At 43.2% G+C, this 24,388-nt stretch overlaps 3 protein-coding genes across 3 annotated transcripts; 2 read left to right on the forward strand and 1 right to left on the reverse strand.

Moving 5' to 3' along the window:
- Nucleotides 1–5,790: 5,790 nt before the first annotated feature.
- On the reverse strand, nucleotides 5,791–8,172 carry LOC130136115 (uncharacterized). Its single transcript, XM_056306196.1, has 3 exons — nucleotides 8,134–8,172; nucleotides 7,539–7,930; nucleotides 5,791–6,673 (listed from the first exon to the last, which is right to left on the reverse strand). Exons 1-3 carry the CDS (start codon nucleotides 8,170–8,172, stop codon nucleotides 5,863–5,865), a joined length of 1,242 nt encoding a protein of 413 aa, XP_056162171.1. The 3' UTR covers nucleotides 5,791–5,862.
- A 3,267-nt stretch (nucleotides 8,173–11,439) lies between these two features.
- Nucleotides 11,440–14,711, forward strand: LOC115691251 (mediator of RNA polymerase II transcription subunit 10b-like). Its single transcript, XM_030617846.2, has 6 exons — nucleotides 11,440–11,567; nucleotides 12,081–12,360; nucleotides 12,466–12,546; nucleotides 12,630–12,732; nucleotides 12,821–12,910; nucleotides 14,353–14,711. Exons 2-6 carry the CDS (start codon nucleotides 12,143–12,145, stop codon nucleotides 14,422–14,424), a joined length of 564 nt encoding a protein of 187 aa, XP_030473706.1. The 5' UTR covers nucleotides 11,440–11,567; nucleotides 12,081–12,142; the 3' UTR covers nucleotides 14,425–14,711.
- A 7,402-nt stretch (nucleotides 14,712–22,113) lies between these two features.
- On the forward strand, nucleotides 22,114–23,908 carry LOC115691242 (uncharacterized). The gene is made up of 3 exons (XM_030617841.2): nucleotides 22,114–22,785; nucleotides 23,200–23,372; nucleotides 23,582–23,908. Exons 1-3 carry the CDS (start codon nucleotides 22,201–22,203, stop codon nucleotides 23,727–23,729), a joined length of 906 nt encoding a protein of 301 aa, XP_030473701.2. The 5' UTR covers nucleotides 22,114–22,200; the 3' UTR covers nucleotides 23,730–23,908.
- Nucleotides 23,909–24,388: the final 480 nt, after the last annotated feature.

Raw genomic sequence — 24,388 nt, forward strand, 5'->3', positions numbered from 1 at the left:
TTTGATGAAGAGAGGTTCTGGTTATGGAATGAAAACAAAGTTGAACAGCAAATACAAGCTGATTTTGATGGAGAGAATGGAGAAAAATTGCAGCAGCCTTTGGAGAATGCAGAACCTGTAGAAAATGAGCAACAACCAGCAATCAATGAATGTATTTCAGCCTCTGAAACAGGAGATGAACAGCAACCTCGACGAGTTAGAAGAAGGCCCGCATGGATGACTGATTATGAGGTAACTGGGATCGATCAAACTGAAGACCCTTTTACTCATTTTGCCTTATTTTCAGATTGCGATCCAGTAGCTTTCGAAGATGCTGTTAAAGAACCAAAATGGCAGAAGGCGATGGATGCAGAAATTGCAGCCATTGAAAGAAATAATACTTGGGAGTTGATAGAGCTTCCAAAAGGGCAAAAGACCATTGGAGTGAAATGGGTGTACAAGACGAAGTTAAAGGAGAACGGTGAAGTCGATAAGTACAAAGCCCGCTTAGTCGCAAAAGGCTACAAGCAAGAGTTCGGCATTGACTATAGAGAAGTTTTTGCTCCAGTTGCCCGACATGACACAATCAGAGTGGTGATTGCACTTGCGGCACAAAATTCATGGCCTATCTTCCAGTTGGACGTGAAGTCGGCATTTTTACATGGCGACTTGGAAGAACAGGTATTTATTGATCAACCTCCTGGTTATATAAAGTTTGGTAGTGAGCACAAGGTGTACAAACTAAACAAGGCATTATATGGACTAAAACAAGCTCCAAGAGCTTGGTATAGTCGTATAGAGGCCTATTTTCTGAAGGAAGGTCTCCGAAAATGTCCATATGAGCATACGCTTTTTGTGAAAACTGGAGAAGGAGGGAAGATGCTTATTGTTTGCCTGTATGTTGATGATTTGATTTATACCGGAAATGATAGTGCTATGCTTGAAAAATTTAAGCAATCCATGATGCTTGAATTCGATATGTCTGATCTTGGAAAGATGCACTATTTCCTTGGGATAGAAGTTGTTCAATTTGCTGGTGGAGTCTTCATTTCCCAAAGAAAATATGTGCAAGACATTTTAGAGAGGTTCCAAATGAAGAATTGCAATTCTTCTAGCACACCAACAGAGGTGGGTTTGAAGTTAGTGAAAGATCCTGAAGGAAAGAGAGTTGATAGCACCATGTACAAGCAAATTGTGGGAAGCTTGATGTATTTAACTTCAACTAGGCCAGATATAATGTATTCTGTGAGTCTCATAAGTAGGTACATGGAGAATCCTACTGAGATGTATCTCTTTGCTGCCAAGAGAATTTTTCGATACTTGCAAGGTACGGCTGACTTTGGATTGCTCTACAAGAAGGGAGAAAGCTCAAACTTGATGGGCTTCACTGATAGTGATTATGCCGGAGATCAAGATGATAGAAGAAGCACTTCCGGATATGTATTTATGATGGGTTCGGGAGCTATTTCATGGTCATCAAAGAAGCAGCCGATTGTCACTTTATCAACCACTGAAGCTGAATTTGTTGCAGCAACTTCATGCGCTTGTCAAGCTATTTGGTTGAAGAAAATTCTCGAAGAACTTCATGTTGAGAGCCAAGGACCTACTGTGATTTGTTGTGACAATAGTTCAGCAATAAAGCTCTCCAAAAATCCTGTTTTACATGGAAGAAGCAAGCACATAGATGTCAAGTTTCATTTCTTGAGGGATCTGACGAAGGAAGGAGTTATTGATCTCATCTATTGCAGAAGTGAGGATCAAGTTGCTGATATCTTTACCAAGTCCCTCAAGTTGGCTGCATTTCAAAAGCTGAGAAACCTGCTTGGTGTCAGAAGTTGTAGAAGTTGTATTAAACTGAATGTTAGCAAACTTTCAGTTTAAGGGAGGGAATGTTGAGTCACGTGGATTATTTAATTGTCAATTGTTTAGCGTCCTAGTTATTAGGAGTCTGTTTTGTAGTGGTGTAGAACATGGCTTTGTGTTTTACCAAGTCAATAGGTGATTTCTGCACGTTGCTGTTTTTTAGGGGTTAGTGGAGTACTTTCTTTTATGCTGTTAACTGTCGTGTGTCAGCTCTTTAAGAAGAGCATCTGATGTAAAGTTTTTTTAAGAGAAAAAAATGCAATAAGAACAACGTAGTTCTTTGCATACTGTGTAGCTTTCCTTCTTCCAAAATTCTGTAACAAGAACACGCCCAATCCCAGAGTGCTCAAACGAACACCCCACTGCATCATTTCATCGAACACCTTCCTTGCATTATCGATATACCCATCAGACGCGAGGGCAGCCAGAAGCAAGTTACACACGTCGGGCCCAACGTCCCCAACTAACGAACCAATCTCGCTGAAAACCAAAAACCCGTCGTGGGTCCTCTTGTTCCTGACGAAACAGGCGATGACGTGCCCGTATGCCGAGGCGTCGAGGCTGATCCCGCGGGCCGTGACCCGCTTCAACAGGGCCTCGACGGCGTTGGACTGTCGGGAAGAGGAGAGGGACTTGAGGACGGAGCGGTACGTGAGGGGGTCGTGAGCGAAGCCGGGCTGCTGGGAGGCCCAGTCGAAGAAGCCGAGGGCGAGCGAGGGGTGGGGGATCAGGAAAGGGTCGATCACGCGGGCGACGAGCTGAGGGGTGAGCAGGTCTCGGCAGCCGAGACGGTGGAGAGCTTGCTCGAGCGAGGCCGTCCATGTGCGCGCCGAGACGGTGCGGCTGGAGGCTGAAATGAGAGCTCTGCTTATTCTTCGCCGCGCTCGATTTCCTCCTCCTCTTGGGCACGCCCTGTTTCTCCACGGAGCTCCCTCCTTTCAGATTCTCCTCGCTCTCCTTCCCTTTCGGGGGGGCGTCGTCGTCCCCGTCGTCATCTTCGGCCGAGGCCTCCTCGTCGGAAGCCTCGGCCTCCTCCTCCTCCTCCGGAGCGGCGATCTCTCGGTCCTCTTGATCTGCCTCCTCCACCTCTGATTTCTCGGGGAGCTCCTCCTCCTTGCCCTCGACGGGGGGAGGAGCCGCCGCCCCTTCGGGCTCCGCGGCCTCTAGGGCTCCGGAGGCCATGGGCGAGGAGGAGTCGCGGGAGGAAGCGCGAGCGCGAGAGGTTTGGGGGTGTGGGGGAGAGGGAAGAAGCAGAAGCGAGAAGGAGAAGGAGAAGAGGGAGAGAGAGGGAGAACAGTGAGCGAGAGAGAGAGAAATTGGGGGTGAGGGCGGGGCTTTGGGGCGCACTTTTTTTAATTAAATTTGCGACGAACTTCATATTTCGTCGCAAATTTTAGCGACAAACCTTTTCAGTTCGTCGCTAATTTGCGACGAACCTTATGTTCGTCGCAAATTTTTGCGACGGATTTTTTTTCCGTCGCAAATTTGCGACGAATTATTTTTCCGTCGCAAAGTTTTGCGACGGATTTTGTTTCCGTCGCAAATTTGCGACGGATTTATTTTCCGTCGCTAATTTGTGACGGAAAATAGATCCGTCACAAAAATTTTCGTCGCTAATTTGCGACGGAATTAGAAATCCGTCGCAAAGTTTGTCGCAAATTAGGGACGAAAAATTTTCGTCGCAAATTTTCGTCGCAAAATTCATATTTTTTTGTAGTGCGTGAATATCCTAGGGCATGACCAAAATATATAACCCAAGCATCGCATTCAATCCTACTAGAACTAGAATACCATAGCAATTCTATTAGGATTAAAACAACTTCCCAATCCTACCTTAGGTGGAGCTACCAACCGAAGACACAGAGCAGATGAACGGACGAGACACGGCCACACAAATGACGCCGGTGGAGGAAGAAAGGATGATTCTCGTTATAGGTGTTAGCCTTGAGCTTGAAAGGCAAGAAAGGATGATTCTCTTTCCTTTTTGAGATTATCTATTCCCTCTTCTTTCTAAATCCCACCTGCACAATTCGATTGTTCCTTTTCCCATATTATAAAGTCAGATTCATAGGCCCCTATCTTCCAAATCATTGGCCAAATATCTCTTGAAATTTTCAAGTGAAAAAGCCATCAAAAACCCCAAATTATATTCACTGTGACACATTTATCCCGAACTTGTATTTGTAACATTAAAAACTCTAAACTATGTTCATTATGACACATTTACCAAAAAAAATTTCTTGCGACATAAAAAACTTCAAATTTGTACCCGCGTAACACATTTATCTTATGTTAAAGTTCTATCAGATGATTTTTCAACTAAAACAACATCGTTTTTATTTCATTTAAGCCACGTGGGCACCATGTCAACATTATTTGCATTTCGTTGTACATGTAGGAAGATTTTTAACAGTGTTCATTAACGAAAGCTTGATGGAGAGTAAATGTATTACACAAGTACAAGTTTGAGATTTTTTGTGTCACAAATTGTTTTTAGAGTAAATGTGTCATAATGGACAAAATTTGAGATTTTTTGTGGTTTTTTCCCTTCTTTCAATTGCACATGTGCTGAATGAGCGCTGAAATTATTTCTCTATCCTTGAATGGCGGTCATATTACCTCTTTGCCCCAAGCTTAATTAATCAAAACCACCTTAGTCTACTTATGAAATGTGAAGTCTTGAAGGTGATAATCTAGATGTCAACAAGGGTTGACGCAACTGAATTGTGGGAGTGGTGTTTATGCTAGATTATGGGGATAAGAAAAATATCACTTTGGAGGATCTCTAAAGATGCGGTTGCCCTCCCATACACAAGCTGTTTGGGAGCTTATACCACTCTCCTGATTATGGCCACGATAGACCTAACCAATTGGCGTGCCGAAGCCTTTTGTCTGTCTCACTCGAAGGACTCAATGCTCAAATTTAGTTAGGCATAGTATGGTCGGTACTAACGATGCAATTCGCCCCTTGGGAAAGATCTATTAAAGGAAGGCTAGCTCGGTGTTTGAACTCTTTCAGGCGACGTACAGGCTTGTCTGAGCCCACAACAAAATACTCACATGACGGATCCCTATCCCCCCGCCACACGCGCACAAAAGTATTTTGGGTCCAAGCAAGTATGGCAGCTTTTTTTTTACCTTATTTGGAAACCAATTGCTCCCATTATTATTTTTAAGTATATGTAATTTGACCTCACTGTTTTTTTGAGTTTCGATACCACTTAATTTTTTCCAACAATGTAATAAAACTCAAGAAGTCCAGGTCACAACAAAAAAAAAATTATAATCAATAACTCCACTCAATTATGAACCTAGTTTAATGTAGTTTTCCTTGCGATAGAATTATTTCCTTTTGTTGAATCCGCTAACACTAAGTGCTAGCACCGCACAGATTAAAAGATATTCAAATTGTTAGAGCCCGTTTGTTTCACGGAAAATAATTAATTTAAATAATATTTTCTGAAAAAATAATATCGATGCAAAATGTTTTTATTATCGACAATAATTTGTGCCTAAATATTTTCGTAGACAATGAAATTTTTTTTTGTTTATTCATTTTTGTAATAGATACGGGCGATCATTTTCAGGAAAATATTTTTCAAATTCTTCATTTTTTTGTTTAGTTGCGAATAATTGGGTGCAGACCATCTTTTTTAGGATCTCACGTACCTTTTTGAGAAGTTAATGAACTATTTTCAAGGCATGTTGATCATTGCCCCCCATAGTACTCATGTCCTGCAAGTGCCTTCAAAATTCGGCCCCAAAAACAAATGTCCACCTACTTATCAAGAACAAAGGGCCAGAAAAAAAAGGAACAAAGTAGCCCACGCACGTACGCACAAACATTTCATAGCCAATAAGTTCATCAAGCATCCAAGAATTCATAACACATTACTCCGAAAGCACTGCTTTTGACACCACAAAAGTTCGGCGAAACTAGAGAGAGATCACAAGACGAGACGCTACGAGTTTTAATTATAACGTTTAATTGTAAAACTTCGAACATTTCCTTTTCCTTTCCTAATTCATCGAGTACGCCTGGGCATCATACGGGAGTCGACCTGCCAGCAAGTACGTCCCGATCAACATCCGACTTGCTAGTTCACATAACATGGAGTGAAGCCATTGCAGAAGGGGACGGATGAACTCCCACAGCTTGGATGGTTGCATGACCGTGGTCCAGGTCTTGCGGCCGGCACGGCCGACTGGACTGTCGGCCAGCCGGGCTATCCCTTGCCGTATCTTGAGAAGCAGCTTTCGCCACAGGAACTTAGTTCTCTCCCATACCTTGCAGGACCCAGACCCCACCCCACTCCTTACAGCTTTCTGCTTCTCTGATTTCGAAGGGCGGATGTCCATTTTGGGATCCGCCTCCTTCTTCGTCGCTGATTCCACCCCACTCTTGAGAGCTTCCAAGGCGTCGCTGAGGAGCTCGATTGTTTCGTTTGCCGGATCTCCCGTGGCCGCAGTCAAAGGATCATTCCCATCGCGGACCTTCAGTAGGTAATCCGCCAACTTCTGCGTCGCTGATTCCGAAGGGTCGGCATCTCTTTCTTCTTCAGGATCAATGGGGAGCTTGATCTTGAAGCTTAGGCATGTTGTGAAGTTGGCGGTGCTGTCCTCTTCCTTTCCTCGTACAGGCTGATCAATGCCGCCATCTCTCCAGCTCTCGAGCATCATGTCTTGGACGCACCCAACATGAAAACGGCGATTCTTGCCCACCGAGACGTATGACCAGCTCGGGATAACAGTTCTCTGATCCCGGATCAACTCCTTCTTGTACCAGTTGCATTTCCACGGTATGTTCTTCGTCTTAAGCTTGAGCTTCTCCCTATCAAGAACCAAAACAAAACTTGAATCTCACATGTAATGACCACATTTTTTTTTTTACACAAATCTACCAAAATTTATTTTAATTACTTTTTCGTAATTAAGGATCAATAGGAAACATTCATCTTTTACTATAGTTGTTTATAGGGATAATTACACAAATGGTCCCTGAACTTTGGCCCATTATGCAATGTCATCCCTGAATTTTTTATTTATTCAACGTGTTCCCTGAATTTTATCCTAATGTGCAATGTCATTCCTAAACTTTTAATTTATTTAATGTGGTTCATAAACTTTTGATACACGTTCAATCTAGTCTCCGGACTATATGAAAATATTTAATGTTACCATTTTTCATATTATCTAGGGACTAGATTAAATATGAACCGAAAGTTCAAGAATCACAAAGACAACATTTCACATTGAGCTAAAGTTCATAGAACACATCAAATAAATTAAAAATTTAGGGACGACATTGCACACTAAACTAAAGTTCAGAGACCATTTATGTCATTTTTTCTTGTTTGTAACTTAGACAAGTAAGAACTCATAAGCTTTCATAAAATTAAGTTTTTATAAAGTGAAATACTGACGTAATAAGTAAATTCTAGAGTGTTCATACTTGAAACGATGGAATTTCACATAATAAACTAAAAATACTTCACTAAATTAAAATTACTTCAATAATAGTAATTTTTTTATATCGGTCTTAAACAAAAAAGTAACTTGCATTATTTTACTACGCAATGTTGTTTCTTGCATATGATAATAAAGATATCGTTTAAATCAAGCGCTGTAGAATTTCTCCGACTCCATCATGTGGATAAATAACTCACCTAAGTAGATAAAACAAACAAATGACTTACCCGTTAACTTTTATGAATCTATCAAGGTGAAGACAACATGGGTGGAAGCTGCTCTTTCCACCGGCAGACATGGATCCGCAACCACGCAGCGGCTTGGAGCATGCCCTGCAAAATTTGCTGCCGCCGTCGGTGTCGGTGTCGGCCTCGGTGTCGGTGTCGGTTTCGGTGTCATAAGTTTGGATGCTTCGAACAAAAGAGAGATCATCGGTATACTCCAGTAGAGGATGGGACAGGGCGGGAGGTGGAGACACGCACTCCTTGTGGACGTGGACCGCGCACGGCTCGCAGGAGTACGAGCGCCCGAACCCGATCTCCTTGCACGCCGTGCAGTAGAACAGGTCGCGCCGATCGGTTGGCTGGAGCCTGTGCTCCGGGTGGATCCATGACCTGTCCTGAAAGGCGCCATCTCCGAGGATAGACGTTAGCTTTTTTTTTTTTTTGGTCGAAAGGATAGACGTTAGCTTGAGGAGTAGGGTTTCGAGGTGACGCCAAAAAACTCAAAGAAAATCAATAATCGACATCTTTTTCCTTGTTCTCTTTATTCGCTCCCCTCTCGATTATCCGAAGAGGGCCAGTGGTGATAAATGATGAGTACAGCTGTAGAAGACCTATTAGAAAGAAAATCAATTGGCATTTTTGGCCCGATACTTCCGAGGAATGAAGCCAATCATCATCCCTTTTGTGCCCTGAGTTCGATGATCCTAAGGTTTATAATCTGTGTACAAAATGTCTTTTTCGCCCAAGAACTTAGATCAAGATGTAGATCCTTTGCATCTAACGTTGCCCTTTCGTGAATTAATGATCTACCAGTTAGATGTATCAGATCTTCTGTTTAGCAATCCTCTCTGCACATACTCTATGTCATAACATACGTGAGCTAGTATGTGATACCAAACAGTCTCTTCGGAGACATCCGATAAAAAAAAATGTGATACCAAATAGGAGCTTGGAAGGATTCAAACTCATGACCTCCTGCTTTGATATCATATGAAATATTGTGGGATTTAAATATTCTATCACCCTATGCTTTCATCTAAAAGCCTAAACTTTTAGAACAGTTGGCAGTGATTCCACAAACTCTCACATGGTATCAGAGCCAGGAGTTTTGAGTTCAAATTTTTCCAGATCCTATTTGCTTCCTCAATTAAATATATCCACGCTTAGTACTAGGCAAAAAAAAAAGACCAGACTAAACGTGACGGAAATGTTAGATTAATGAAATATTAAACTGTGTATTCATCTAACAGTTTAAGCTTTTAGAACAGTTGATAGCGGTCTCACAGAATCTCACGCGATAAATGACTTTAGGTCCATCTTACACCTCTCTTTTTTGCTTCATCAAGAGAAAGCGGTTGACTTACTTAATTGGTTTAAGTCATCGGGTCAATACGTGGGAAGCCTCTCTAGATTGGATCTTGTCCGGGTCTCGTTCAAATGGGTCCCTAGCATCTGAAAGCGAGACTGTTTTTTGACGTTCTTCTTCTACACAAAAGGTAAATGATTTGTCCTGAGTACGAGGATTGTGTCCGGTTAGATGATGCACATCCCTCTGCTGGGTGCGTGAAGCTTGTACGCTGAGTGTTGGGGGAAACCCAATTTGGATGCGCTGAGATGGACGAATTTGAGATGGGGGTTTTTTTTTTTTTTTTTAATTCTGATTTGAGGATGTTGCATTGATTCTGGACGGCTGGGTCTTTGCTTAATGGAGGTTGGAGGGTTTACCATCGGAAAAGGTTGTGTTCAAATTTGGATGCGAAGATCCCGTTGTAGTTGTACCCTCTCTTGCGCTATTTATATTGGTTTGAATTTTGGTTTCTAAGGGTAAAGCTTGTGTATTCATGGGTGTCTTTAGCTCTTGGGTAATTGCTCGGAGATGAGTCGATGTAGGGGCTTGCCGGAGTTATGCCGAGATCGTAAGGTTTCGCGCTTGGGCTTGTATGTATTTAGTTTAAGGAGTGTTGGGTTTTCCTAGTGGTTCGAATTTAGGGTCTTAGGAGCGAGAGCTTGGCACAGTAGCGACTTTCCCCTTCCGCATCTTATGGTTGTTTTGGAGCTTATCGAATTATTGTGCAAACTTCTTTTGTTTTCTCTATGATGGTGTTTTTTTGGACCATATCACGATGTTATAATGGCATTTTGGGAGAGGATAAATAAAAGAATGATCGAATGTCATTTTATGCTTAAGTTCAATACCATGGATGTAAAACTTCAAACTTTGACCTCCCTTTGAACTTATTCCATCGATTAATGTTTCTATGCAGCTATTCTGCTCCCCATGTCTTTCGGCGAAAGCCCAACATATGCTCTGTGTGATGTAATCAGATCTGGATGCCTTTTTGGTGAGACCTTGCGACCCACTTTTAATGCTGGTTGATTTTTTTCCTTCTTATTCACCTAGATACATGGCATCAAATTTCCTTGTTTTTATCATTTTATATGTGATTTTGAGGGACAGAAGAAGTCCTTGAACATTTGTCAGCATGTTCTTGCCTTTTTGCTGGCGGAAGCCCTACGTAGCACCGACACGCGATACCATACGCGACGCGACACGCGACACGTCATTTTTCAAAAGGTAGATAATTCTTACACGTTGGGATACATTGTATATTAAATATATATTTTTATATATACATGATAAATTATCATTTTTATGATTATTTTAATCAAATTAATTTAATAAAAATTCACCATTAAATAAATAATAAAAAAATCAAATTAATTTGATAAATTATATATGACATATTTTATTATGCCGTGTGAATCAGACCTATTAAACGGGTGGGTTGGGTCGAGTCATAAATGGTCCGACCCAAATTGACTCATTAACCCGTTTATGATCCATTTATTTGTAATATAAATATCCCGACTCGACCCATACCTAACTTGACCCATATTGCTAAAACACTTCTATATTTAACTCAATATAGGAAATTTTGTTTCTTATGACTTTTTTTAAAAATTATACTAGTAAAAAATTTTCATATAATACAATTTTTAATTATTTTTTATTTTTATTTTATTAATTTTAATATATATTTATTTTTAAAAAAATCCATTTTTTATTTTTTATTTTTCCCTTTTTTTTGGCCAGTGGCCAACCATGACAGCGGCCGGCGTCTGGCCACAGGCAAGGACGAGCTCACCGGCCTCGGGCAAACCCTTAGCTCGCCCAATTCCGGTGAGCCTAGTCGATTTTGGCGAGCCCAGCCTCGCGACCTCCGGCGAGGTCGTTCTCGCTTGTGGCGGTGGCGGCCACCGGTCTAAAAAAAGAAAAAAAGAAAGAAAAGAAAAGGATAAAAATAAAAATAATTTTGATTTTTTAAAAAATCTATTTTTATAAAATGGGGTGGGCTTAATGGGTGGATTGGAAATGGGTTCCACACTCAACCCCATTAAGATCCATTTATGATAAGCTTAAAACTTTAGGCTATTCAAAATTGTATTGATTCATTTATTAACAGGTTATATATGGATTTTAAGATCCATTTAACAGGTGTAATATAGTAAAACTTTGATACCCAGTTTCGTTTTCTTCCTCCAAGTCGTACTGTAAGGGCGCCTTTCTGCCCACGTGCCCGCAAAAAGATTAGCCCTTTCCTTTCCCTTCTCTCGCTCCCTCTCGCAACCAGACGAAATCGCAAATTTCCCTCCTCAATCCCAAACCCTAGATCTCCACAGATCCTCCCTTACCCCCGATCCCCGACCGATTCCCAGATCCCCCCCACCACCTCTCCATTTCGCCATCTCTCCGAGAGGATTCTTCGTCGTCGTGGGGGTTCGCAGCATCCGAGCCTCCGATTTGTGGGGAGATCCCTTTGCGTGGGAAAGGTCCTGGACGAGACGGAACCGCGAAGGCTCCTTCCTCCTCTCCCTCCTCCTCTTCGTTGTTGACGTCGATCGCCGACACCATCGATTGCCACCACCACTTCCAGAGATCAACGGGGCACTTGCTGTCGAAAGGGGGGTCGGGATCATGCGGTACGTGTTCCTTGTTCATTGCCCTGGCGAGCGAGAGATCTGACGCGAGGGGTACTTTTTCTTTCTTCCCTTTCTCCCTTTTGCTCCGGACTCGCGTGTCGCCGGCGTGTCCGGTGAGCGTGTCGGTGCTACCTAGCCATTAGCAGAGGAAGTTGTGTCTGACGGTTAAACTTAGAGAAGTCGCGAATTATTTCTAATGCATCCCGAGTCTATGTTTTCTTCGCTGCACTTTGGCGCATTTTGTGATATTGGAACTCTAATAGAAATGGTGTGCGTGGTGGTTTTTATCTAATATACAAATTTTTATTCATTGCATGTTGGTACATGTATCTGATATGTGAAATCGCGATGTAGTCCTTTTAAACCTGTTTATCTAATGCACATGATGTGTTTTGTGGTTCTCTTTTTAGTACACATGATGTTGGCTTCAGGGCATGTTGGCACATTCATATGACATAGGGAATATGGATTTAGTTCTTTAAATCTCTCTGTCTAACAAACATAACGTGTATCGCATTCCTCACTCCATTAAAATTATTTGTTTCATTTCTTGTATCTGTGCAGGTGATCAGTAGACGACACAGATTATTGATTGCTTTACATTGGAAGACTGAGAAATAACTAATATGGATCCATCACAGAATACTGTGGCAAGCATGGGTGTGAGTGGTGGAAATGGGGTGATAAATCCCCAAAATGATGTTACAACTTCACAAGATGATCCGAAGCAGGACCTCAATCAGGTTATCAATTCCATCCAGAAAACTCTGGGTCTCCTCCATCAACTCTACCTCAATGTCTCATCCTTCAATACTGGCCTTCAACTCCCTCTCCTCCAGCGCATGTAATTTTGCTCTTAATCTTAGCTCCTTCTGTAGCACTAGACTTAGAAGTTCTGAAGATTTCTATATGTATACTTCAACTGATCTCACTAATCTGGGGCGTCCAGAAATTCTCTTGTCTTGGAGCTCGACAACATGGCGAAATTATCAGAAAAGTGCAACATTCAGGTTCCAGTGGAGGTCCTTAAGTGAGTCGGCGATCTCGATCTTTAATACTTGCTAGAAGCATTTCTAGGTTCGCACATTCAACTTGTTGTTTGCTGTTATTCAGCTTGATTGATGATGGCAAGAATCCAGATGGATTTACAAAGGACGTCATCAATAGTTGCATTGCGAAAAATCAAATTACAAAGGGAAAAACTGATGCCTTCAAGGTACCATTTCTCTGTAAAACGTACACAATCCTTGTTTCCTGATACAAGAAGTGTTTTCTTACTAATCTTTGTTTTTCACCTTTATCAGGGTCTACGCAGGCATCTTCTAGAGGAACTTGATCAAGCATTCCCAGATGAGGCTGATTCTTTTAGAGATATAAGAGCAGCTTCTGCTGCTGTAAGTTCTTATTATTCCTAGGTCCTCTCCTCCAGTGGGCTATTATTGCTTTTTCACATAACTTGGCTTTGGTGTTAGAGATCACTCCTTTTTGATGAAAATATAATCTTGAAGCACTGATACCAACTTAAGTGCGTTTTACGTTGGGCTAAAAGCCATCCAGACAAGCAACTTCAGAAATAATTAATTTTAACTTCATCTAAAGTTTGAACTAATTTCAATGACTATAAATGTAAATGTTTGTATGTCTTGAAAAGTTCTGAGGTGACTAGTATTAGATACGTTACAAATGCTAAAAGTAATTGCCCTGTTGGTTCATCTATAAGCTTTTCTCAAAGCATCTTTTACTTTTTCGCTAATATGAAGAATTATTTTAATTCTAAGAACTTATGAAGAAATACAGGTAGGTGATTTTAAATGTAATATGTGCACAATTTGATAGATTTAAGGAGTTTGATTTTGAATGCAAGTCTAATTTCAAAATATGAATTTGAAAGTTAAAAAAGCTTGAAAAGAAAAGTTCGTTCCGAGCTCCTCCTTAAGCTTGGACTTAAAGCTTGAAAACTAAAAGCATCATGCAACATGGTTGGATCTATTATTGGTCATTGTTGTTTAGAGAGATAAGAGCACCTTCTGCTTCTGTAAGTTCTCATTTCATTTAGGTTCCTCTTCTCCAGTTGTTTACTTTTGGGTAGTCATCCCTTGGCTTGTGTGTTTGAAAGCAATCTCTGAAGAAAATGGAATCTTTGAGTGTTTAAGTTGACTATCCATCATCAAATATCACAAAGGATGAGTTATATGGGGTAGGTAGTTAGCAATGTTGCAGATGGCATTTTAAGTAGGGGGTAGGCCTAGGAGTACCGTAGCTCAGAAGCATTAGAGGCTCAGAAACGTGTAGCTTTATATCTTCAATTTTAGTTTTCTTGTCAGGTAGAATCTTTTAATAATGACAAACAGATATAACTGGAATATATAGTGCAAAAATATCATGAATAATTGATGGCGGGGATTAAGCATCCATAAAAGTCATGATTATTTGTGGCCAGTTTCCCGTGCTCGTTTTCTCATAAAGTGAGAGTGTAATGGTGGGTATGTGAAGGTTGCATGAAATTATTATACTAACCTTTGAAAAATTATTAGTGGGCTTTTAAACAAGTAGTCATATCCAACACTAGATGAAGTCTTCACCATCATTTTGTCATCAATTTTATAAATCAGTCATCAATTCATGTTCATTCTCTGGACAATCAATTTGAGCTTGGCAGGCTCTTTTGAACTAAAAAGTCGCTGATTGTATCTAATCTCGCAATAGTAGAGCTGATTGTATTCATGGAAATGTCGATACTGGGCAGTGTCCCCTAGTGGTTCATTTCATGGTGAATGTATTATAAAAATGTTTCTGATCTGAGAAAAAGAGTCCTCATAGTGTTTTCTTGATACAGGAAGCGAAGCGGCTGGCTCAAGCACAAAGTTCCTTGCCAAATGGCGATGTGAAGGTTAAAGCTGAACCATAAGCGAACCACTAGCTTATACCAAAAGACACTGTAAGCACCTCTGTGAATTCGCCACCCCCTTTCTGTCACTGGAGAAATGTATGGCATCGGTAATCTGGATATCTGCAGTAATGGCATTTCAACGAGTGTACTGATGCAGCAGCACATCTTATGATGAGGCGAAGGCTTTTCATTCTACCCACCTTTTCGGCTGTTCATTCTGAAAGTGTCATGGTTATTGGGACTAAAACAGGTGTAACTAAGAGATTTGGAAATGCTAGTAAGGCAAATTTATCTTGCGAAACCAATTGTGTCGCGACACAATTTAAGAGTTGATGGTGGTTGCGTGCTTCGTTTGGCTCTTCAGATTGAGTTTCCTACAAAGTTTGCGTCTGTGGAACTCAAAACCGCACCTAGCAAACCTGACCACGGTTTTACCGATTAGCCGGTTGACAATTCTGTGCTGTGTTCTGACGCAGAACAGGTCCGAAAGACCAGGTTCATTATGCTTTTGGGTCAACTGATGAGGTTCAGTGTAGTGCAGAGACAAGTGAATGGCTGGTGCATCGAGCTAAAATTGGAAGCGGAACATCTCTTAGTTTTCTCGACCAATGAAATCAACACCAATTATCTGATGACAATCTCACATGCTAGATTTGTATTCAAGTCTAAGATGAATACGATCGATCCCGCCGGGCTTTGCGATTCGAGCATAGTCCCTTGCCGTGTCTAATGCCAATTGATTTCAAACCAACCGTTTCATATTGTAGTGCCTTTCATTGGCATCGTGGTCACTGAACAGTTTTTGTGCTTGAGGAACCGAAACTTGTAAAGATTTTAGCAAAAGAAGAAGGCAAATAGAAGTATGTTGGGAAAACTGTCTAAAAAATCCTAAACATATTGCATTTTTATCAATTCAATCATGAACCTTTTAATTGTGACAATTGAGTCATAAACATTTTCACGTTTTGCCAATTGAATCAATCCGGAAATCGCTAACGTGTATGCCGGCCGTCCTACATAACACGACCGGCGCTGATGTTAATAATTTTAAATTTTTTAAAAATTTTTTTCTTTTTCTCCCTTTTCCTTCTTTACTTTTTTCCTTTCCTTTCCTTTTCTTTACTTTTTTCATTTTCCTTTTTTCCTCCGCCGACCATCATCGGGCCTCATCAATGGCCAGCAAACTCCATCAACCTCAGGTGAGGGCCCTTGCTTGAGGCCGGCGGAGGTCGCCGTCCATTGATGAGGCCCGACAATGGCCGGCGGAGGAAAAAAGGAAAATGAAAAAAGTAAAGAAGGAAAAGGGAGGAAAAGAAAAAAATTAAAAATAAAAATTCGAAAAAAATATTAAAATATTATTAAAAATTATTCACGTTAACGCCGACCGAGCTATGTAAGACGGCTAACGTTAATGTTAGCGATTTCCACTAAAAATTGACCAGATTGACCCCATTAGCAAAATGTGAAAATATTTAAAATTCAATTGGCACAATTAAAAGGTTCACGACTGAATTGATAAAAGTGCAATAAATTTAAGACTTTTTAGATAATTTTTCCGAGGCACGTGAATGGGTCCACCATGATGATCTTTTCCAAAGCAAAAGCGACGTGAAATGGAATGAAACAAACTGATCTCTCTCAGGCAGTAGGAAGTGGATGGAGACTGATGTTTCTCCTCCACTTGTGTACTTGTCCGCACCTGTACATATCATCGAAAATGCTCCTTGAGGCTTACATTTTCCCTGCCCAAAATCACATGGAATCTCCTTCGCACAAATTGTTAATGGGTTTTGAAAAGTCTCTCTCTCTCTCTCTCTCTCTCTCCGGTGGTCCTTGCAAAAAGATTTTGCTATCTTGAAACCACATCTCTTTACAGTCTCTCCTGTTATCATCAGCTTTCCATAGATGGAGATGGCCATGATGTTTTGCTCTGATTTCTCCATCACCATATGCTTAAGGACGCTCTTCAAGTTGGGGGCTCTTTACGACCTTTTCCGAAACTTCTTTTGAATGGGTGACGGGAGACCGAAAAGGCCGTATTTTCAACGCCAAAATGATGTTACGCGGTTCATAAAACTCCTTTTAATTGTTATGAAGAGTCTTATTGTACAGTTTAGTTCGAAGCAAACATGTGTTAAGCACCCCGTACAAGAGTATCCTCGTGTTCAAGTAGACCTTGATCATGAGGATTACGATTATCGGCGAAAGAAGCCGCGAGCAATTGCACGACGGCCTTCGAATCTACCGTGAACTCGATATTTTTAGAGACCGAAAGCAGAAGCCTTGTTTGTTCCAGCAAATATGGCTCCTAAGTGTCTTTAGACTGAAACCGACTCCGTCAGTCACACCCTTCATCTCCAAGCAACCCGCCGGCCGAAGCAAATCTCGGGTTGCCATGCGATGCCTTGTCAAACTTAATATGAATCGAGCCCGTACACGACGGCACCCTATTAGTGATAATGTAATCGATAATGTGGAATTTCATAATAAAAGAATCTTAGATCTTCATGATTTGTTAATGGGGTTTGAAAAGTCTCTCTCTCTCTCTGTCTCTGTCTCTCCAGTGGTCCTTGCAAAAGATTTTGCTATCTTGAAACCACATCTCTTTACAGTCTCTCCTGTTATCATCAGCTTTCCATAGATGGAGATGGCCATGATGTTTTGCTCTGATTTCTCCATCACCATATGCTTAAGGACACTCTTCAAGTTGGGGGCTCTTTCCGACCTTTTCCGAAACTTCTTTTGAATGGGTGACAGAGGAGACCGAAACGGCCGTATTTTCGACGCCAAAATGATGTTACGCGGCTCATGAAACTCCTCTTAATTGTTATGAAGAGTCTTACTGTACAGTTTAGTTCGAAGCAAACATGTGTTAAGCACCCCGTACAAGAGTATCCTCGCGTTCAAGTAGACCTTGATCACGAGGATTACGATTATCGGCGGAAGGAGGCACGAGCAACTGCACGACGGCCTTCGAATCTACCGTGAACTCGATATTTTTAGAGACCTAAAGCAAAAGCCTCGTTCGTTCCAACAAATACGGCTCCTAAGTGTGTCTTTAGACTAAAGCCGACTCCGTCAGTCGCACCCTTCATCTCCAAGCAATCCGACGGCCGAAGCAAATCTCGGGTTGTCATGCGATGCCTTGTCAAACTTAATCTGAATCGAGCCCGTACACGGCGGCACCCTATTAGTGATAATGTAATTGATAATGCGGAATTTCATAATAAAAGAATCTAAGATCTTCATGATTTGTTCGACAAAAAGAGGGATTGAGGCATACATTTATCTATACCAATAGCCTCGAAAAAGTAATAACCTTAAGAAAGCAATAACCTCGAGCTTTCGATTGTTGCAAAAATAGAATAAACGATGAGAATAGAATACAACTTATCGTCGTTGTCTGTGTTGATGAATAGAGGACCAGACTCCTCTTATAAGTTATCAATAGATGTCTTCGATAAGTGCTTGCCATCAGAGCATATTGAATATTTTATCTTCTTAAAAGTTGCAACCTCTCATCTTCTATCTGCAAACTTTTCATAGCCAATACAATTTTTAGTAATAATTATTAAAATCAATCAATAATATCACGTCCGTCACAATTACTTTTACACGGCGAGCCCGCAAGAGAAAGAAGCCTTTCTTTCTTCCTTCCTACTTATGAAATCTTGGCTCATGAACAAAAGATGTCTACTTCAATCATGTGCCCCCACCTCCAAAACCCCTCTCCACTTTCCCATGATAGTAAAACCGGCAAAACAGTTCGACCAAGACCCAAGTAGCCGGAAGTGAAAAAAAAAAAAGGTGGGAAATTAAGGAAAAAAATTTTTTTTTTGAGAAAATATCTCTAATGTCCCCAAGCGAAGGTGAAATGACCGAACTGCCCCGGGGCCGGGCCAACTTGCGATCGATCGATCGCTTTCTCCATGACAAAGCGCACATTCGATCACTGGGGCCCCTAAAAGTATGTTCCCAGTGGGGCTTTCGGGATTGGCCTTTCGTCCCTTGGCGGGCGATGGCCGCGACCCTCGGCTCGAGCTCGCACCGTTGAATCCGGCCGCCGGGCTCCACTTATCGTGTTCTCCCCCCCCCCCCACCACCCCCCTATCGATTTTCACGAAATCATTAATCGCGCTTTGTCTTCTTCACTCGAGTGTCGAGCGCGAGCCGCCATATCAAAGCATGGTGAGCGCCAGTCGAGTCAAGCGTGGCTTGTTGTGAGCAGAGGGCGATCCATGGATAGACTGAGACTAGACTTTTCGAATCGAGCACGGCTTGTTGCCGGCACTCGTCTTTCGGCAAAAAAAAAAATTTACACAATTTGTTACCCAACCAAGCGGGACTTGTACCTGAAATGCCGATGTAGAACAGCAAAAACCCTTGAGCGTCATAAGAGCGGGCGGTCCCGTCCACACCTTAAATGTATGGTCAACTTGAAAAGATCCGGGAGGAATTATGACGTGTAATCGAAGAGGATTGCGATATCTTCAGAGCTCACACGGGCAACGCCGGTTTGGGCAATGTTTAAACCTCCAAATTCTGTGTGCTTTCCTTGATTTCTCGGCCTTCAAAGATTTCGGACGTGTTTTGCAGATTTTCGGGGCGCATTTTGAAAACTTTCCCGGATAAATAGGCACTTGAGACATTGTAAACGGTACTTCATTATTCAGAATAATCTTATCTTTTGAAATCCTTTTTTCCAAGTATATCTTCCTTTGCGTCGAAAGCACATGCCTAGGCCCGCCCAAAATTGTCGTTGGACCGTCGTGGCACGTGCAGGCGAGCCACCAAAACCATGACATGTTTTCGCAATCCCGAGTACACGAATCATTCAAATTTAGCTTGATCCTCTTTGACTGCTCATACTAGTGGAGCTCAAACTTAAAAATACCCGACTTGAGTAGCTCCAATTTATCGAGTAGTCGAGTTTTCTCTTATACACTAATCGTCCATATAATCGCGACATCACTTTTTTTCCGACTCACTGTATCGGCAAGCTCGATTTCGAGCTCGGATTTAAGCTAAGCTAGAAACATGTCGAAAAATTAATCAAATCTGAGTATTGAGGCGTCCATGACTCTCAAAGCACCTAACCAACTTTGTGTGTAGACTTAACATGCTATGTGAAAATTATGACGAAAATGCCCCCACGCAGTCCCAATCGCTCAATAGAAAGATGCATTGAGATTTGAGTTGACGAATCAAATTGAGCCTAGCGCGACCACCAGGGCCCACAAACAGCGAAGCCCAGCCACTCGCGCGCACCAGTGGCAAAACCGTTAATACTGCCCAACATGGAGGGGACTTACGACGCCGAAATGGAGATGGGGAAAGGTCGCCTTTCTTTCGTTTTCAGGTTCGCGGGGGAGATGATAAATTGCGGTGTTACGAAAAAGGGGGGAAGGGGGTGATGGAGATCACGTGGGGGCGTCGAATCTCGGCCGCCGGCGCTCCATCGAGCGAGCGAGCGAGCGGTGGCCCCGCTCGGGCGATTCCGTCTTCATGAAGGGGCCCGCCCGAGCGATGGCGCAAGGGGCAATGCAATATCGACCGTGCAATGGAATGGAATGGCAATGTACGAGCCAGTCCGATAAGGGATTTCGAGTTTCTCGTTTTATTTGTCACTTTTTGCGAGTTCAATTATCAGCACCAATTCTAAAATTAATCACTCGAGATAATGTTCATTAATGCCGGTGGCGCCGCTAGGGCGATTTCGTCTTCATGAAGGGGCCCGCCCGAGCGATGGCGCAAGGGGCAATGCAATGTCGACCGTGCAATGGAATGAAATGGTAATGTACGAGCCAGTCCGATAAGGAATGTTGAGTTTCACGTTTTATTTGCCTCTTTTTGTGAGTTCAATTATTAGCACCAATTCTAAAATTAAGGGTCACTCGAGATAATGTTCATTAATGCCGGGGCAATTCGTTCAATTTGGTCCATTCACATATTTGTCTTTCTTGCCTCGAATGGCCGCGAGTATGGCAATTTCTGATACGAAACAAAAATGCGATTCGAACATGAAGCACCAATCTAAAGATTGAAACCCAAACTGTTGCATTTCTACTTTATCGAGAAATAAGCTTTATAATCAAGTTCGAGTGGTGTTGAATACACGACACCATATGAATTGCGACTTAGGCTATGTTTGTTTCTAGTAAAATGTTTTCCAAGAGAACTTTTTCGTTCTCTGCAACAGGGTTGCATTTCGGCGCATTTCCGCCGGAGGGTCTCGTCCTTGTCAGACCGCTCGTGCTCCTTTCAATTGTGTCGATCTAGTTGAGCACGAAGAAGCCGAGGCGAGCCGAGAGGTTGGAAGGCTCCGGCGGCGGCCACGGCGAAGGAGGCGAGGCAGAGGTGGAGTAGCAGCATCTACCGCGCGAAAAGAGAGTAGGGTTTAGGGGTTGGGGAAGAACGCCGAGGGGTAGCATAGGGAGAAAATGGGGGAACGGGAGGTGCGGATCTTGGAGTCGGTCGCGAACCCAATTCCGGCTCGATTCACCGGGGGAATGGGATCGGGGTGAGAGAATTTGCTGGGGGAGGGAGGATTTGACCGGCGAGGAAATTTAGGGTTTGGGATTGAGGAGGGAATTTGCGATTTCGGAGGGGGAAATTTGAATAAGGTCCTGTTCGGCATTTGATTACATAATTGAGGGAAACTATTTCCTTTCCAAATAATAAAAATTATTTATTTATTTATTTTTAGATTTTAGTCGAATATCGAAAAATACCATCAATTTTTCTAAAAAATATGATCATTTTTTTAAGGGAAAAAACCACCAAAAGCCCCAAACTTTGCCATCTGTGACACATTTACCCCGAACTTTTTTTTTGTGACACCAAAACCCCGAACTTTGCTTTTTGTGACACATTTACCCCAATGTATTTAATTCATGGGCATTTTTGTCTTTTTTGCTTTTTCTTTTTTTTTTTCCTTTCCGGCGAGGGGGGCCTCGCCGGCGTCGGGCGAGGTTCGCCCTCTCCTGGGCCAGCGAGGGCGGCCCTCGCCCGACTCAGGCGAGGTCGACCCTCGGCGGCGTCGAGCGAGGGTCGACCTCGCCGAGTCGGGCGAGGGCCGCCCTCGCTCGCCCAGCGAGGGTCGGCCTCGCCGGATCTGGCGAGGGGGGCCCTTGCCGGCGTCGAACGAGGGCGGCCCTCGCCCGACTCAGGCGAGGGCGACCCTCGCCCGACGCCGGCGAGGGCCGCTCTCGCCGGAAAGGAAAAAAAAAAAGAAAGCAAAAAAGACGAAAATGCCCATGGACTAAATACATTGGGGTAAATGTGTTACAAAATGTAAAGTTCGGGATTTCTGATGTCACAAAAAAAAGTTCGGGGTAAATGTGTCACGGATGGGAAAGTTCGAGATTTTTGGTGATTTTTTCCCTTTTTTTTTTAAACATATATCACATTTTTTTACTAAATAAAGAAAGAGTGTTAAAGGTTCAAAACAACAACTGAGGAGGCCTTTCCTCGGAAACCGGCCTCATCTAAAAACGGAAAACAACGTGCGTGCCGACATTCAGGTGCACCTTTCCCGAGAGAAAACCCCCCCCGGGTCATTTCCGCCCCTTCGATGGGACTCCGAACCGACGGCCGAGATCGCATCCGTACTCCCCGCCCTCCTCCTCCTATAAAAGCGAACCACGCGCCACCTCTTCTTCTTCAACCTCTCTCTCTCTCTCTCTCTAAAAATATCACACACTCTCTCTCTCTCTCTCTCTCTCTATCTGCGTTGTTCCTCTGAGATCGGAAAAGCGAAAGAGGGGGGAAGAAGAAGGAGAAGGAGAAGAGGAGATGCTTCTGCGGAGCGCATCGACGCCGCTCCTCAACTCGTGGGCGCCCCATCACGCGAAGGAGCAAGCCGCCTCGCCGGAGCCCGAGGCGGCGGCCGCCGCCCGCCGCCACCACCACCCCGCCGCCGTGGCCCGAGCCCGGCCCATCTCGCTCACCGCCTCCCCCTCCGCCGCGCTCTCCCCCGTCGAGGACTTCCTCCCGGGCAGGGGCAGGAGGGTCGCCAGGGCCCGGTCGGAGTCCAACCTGCTGGACATCGTCCCGGTGCCGCCCAGGAGGAAGCCCCCCATCGCGGGGATCCTTAATGGGATCACGCTGGAGGACGTGGAGGAGGTGGGGCTCGATGAGGGGGCCGGCGCGGGGTGCCGGGTCCGGGTGGGGGACGCCGGTTTCCCGAGCGTCCTGGTCGGGGGCGGGGTCGTCGGCGGCGGCGGCGGAGGATCGGACGGCGGTGACGGTGGGGGGAGGTTCGAGGATTGGGATGCGAATGGCGGGAAGGAGAGCACGGATTTGTATTACAAGAGGATGATCGAGGCTGATCCTGGGAATGCTCTCGTTCTTGGCAATTACGCGAGGTTCTTGAAGGAGGTTTGCTTTTCTTAAAAATATGATCTTTTTTTGCCTGTGATTCTTTGATTTTTGGTTTGGTTTTGCGTTGTGAGAATTGGTTTTCTGTCTTTCTTGTTTGTTTAGTAAGGGAAAGAGGCGAGTGAAGTGTTTTTCTTCCTTAAAAAAAAAAAAAAACCAAGAAAAAAATGGGTTCTTAGCAGAAAGTTATGAATTATGTGGGCTTCCTTCTCTATTAGAAGAAGGGCTTGGAGCTATTTGATGTATAATATACATATTGATACGAGTGAATTGGATTCTAGAGCGACAGCTTTTTGAAACTTTGACTTGAATTGTTTATCTTTGTTCTTTGTTCAGCGATGTGGCTTTGATGGTGGAACATGAGATATGTAGCTAATCCTCTATTCTAACGATTTGGTTTGAAATCTGAATTAGGTTCGAGGGGATCATGAGAAGGCCGAAGAGTACTGCGCGAGAGCAATTCTAGCGAACCCGAAAGATGGAAACGTTCTGTCCATGTATGGAGACCTGATATGGCAGAGCCATAAGGACTCGGAACGGGCGGAGAATTACTTTGATCGGGCCGTTAAAGCCGCCCCTGATGATTGGTAAGCAATCTTGTCAGCTATTAATAAGGATTCAATTTTGTGATTTGAGCCTGAATGCTTGGACATAACTAGAGAAAGAAAAGGATTAGTTGAACTGATTTGAACGATTTGGCTACCACTATGGTTGTTCTTGAAATTGCAAGTATGGTTCATGTATGGCTTATGGAAGTTGGTTGTATTGAACGGTTTTGGTTTTGGTGGTGGTGCAGTTATGTTATGGCTTCGTACGCGCACTTCTTGTGGGATGCCGAAGAAGACGACGATGAGGAGGCTAGGGACGATACCATGACGACTTCGTCTCCGAGTTTCTTCCGAGGAGCTTCTCAATCGCTCCCTCCTCTAGCTGCTGCATCTTAATTAGGCCCTCCCTCTCCATGTTTTTACCTTTCCTCGTGTAAAAATAGCTCTTAGATATCAAATTTTGACCTCTGCTAATATCCTTATATGACCTAATTAACTCGGCCCTTTCGCCCCAGTTTTGATGTAAAAAAGAATAATGTAGAGAGAAAATAATCAATGAAATGAGTTCTTTCCCAGATCTCAGTTTCTCTGTTATTAGACCAAGGGCCGGCAGGTACTCTCATGTGCAGTGTATTGGTTCGATGAAGCAATGTTTCTGTTGTTCTATCGTAATGGTGAGTTTGTAAGATGGAAGGGAAGGGAAGGGAAGGGATAGTTGAAGCAGCGCGAGTGCATTCGTTTTGTTTAGGGTCTCGGTTCAAATCAAAGGACCTGCAATTTCTTCTTGAGGAACTCTTTCAGATCATAGACTCGTATGCTTTTAGTCTCGAACACATTCAAAGACCCCGAGTAATCTTTTTGGAGGTCATACACAGGAATGGCTTCGGAACATGGCCAATCATTGTGAGGAGCCATGACTCGAGACTATAGCAGTTAGCGTCGTGGGTTTTATGCCTCTCTCAAATCGTCCGGGTCTGAAGAGATTGGGACTATAGGAGATGTGTGGTGGTTCTCCAAGGCTCGAGATATACAGTGAGTCGAGGCGAGCTTGCGAT

This window comes from Syzygium oleosum, unplaced genomic scaffold (genome assembly GCF_021117445.2).
Source record: "Syzygium oleosum isolate NSW1041296 unplaced genomic scaffold, Sole_v2.1 Sole_v2.42, whole genome shotgun sequence".
NCBI lineage: Eukaryota > Viridiplantae > Streptophyta > Magnoliopsida > Myrtales > Myrtaceae > Syzygium > Syzygium oleosum.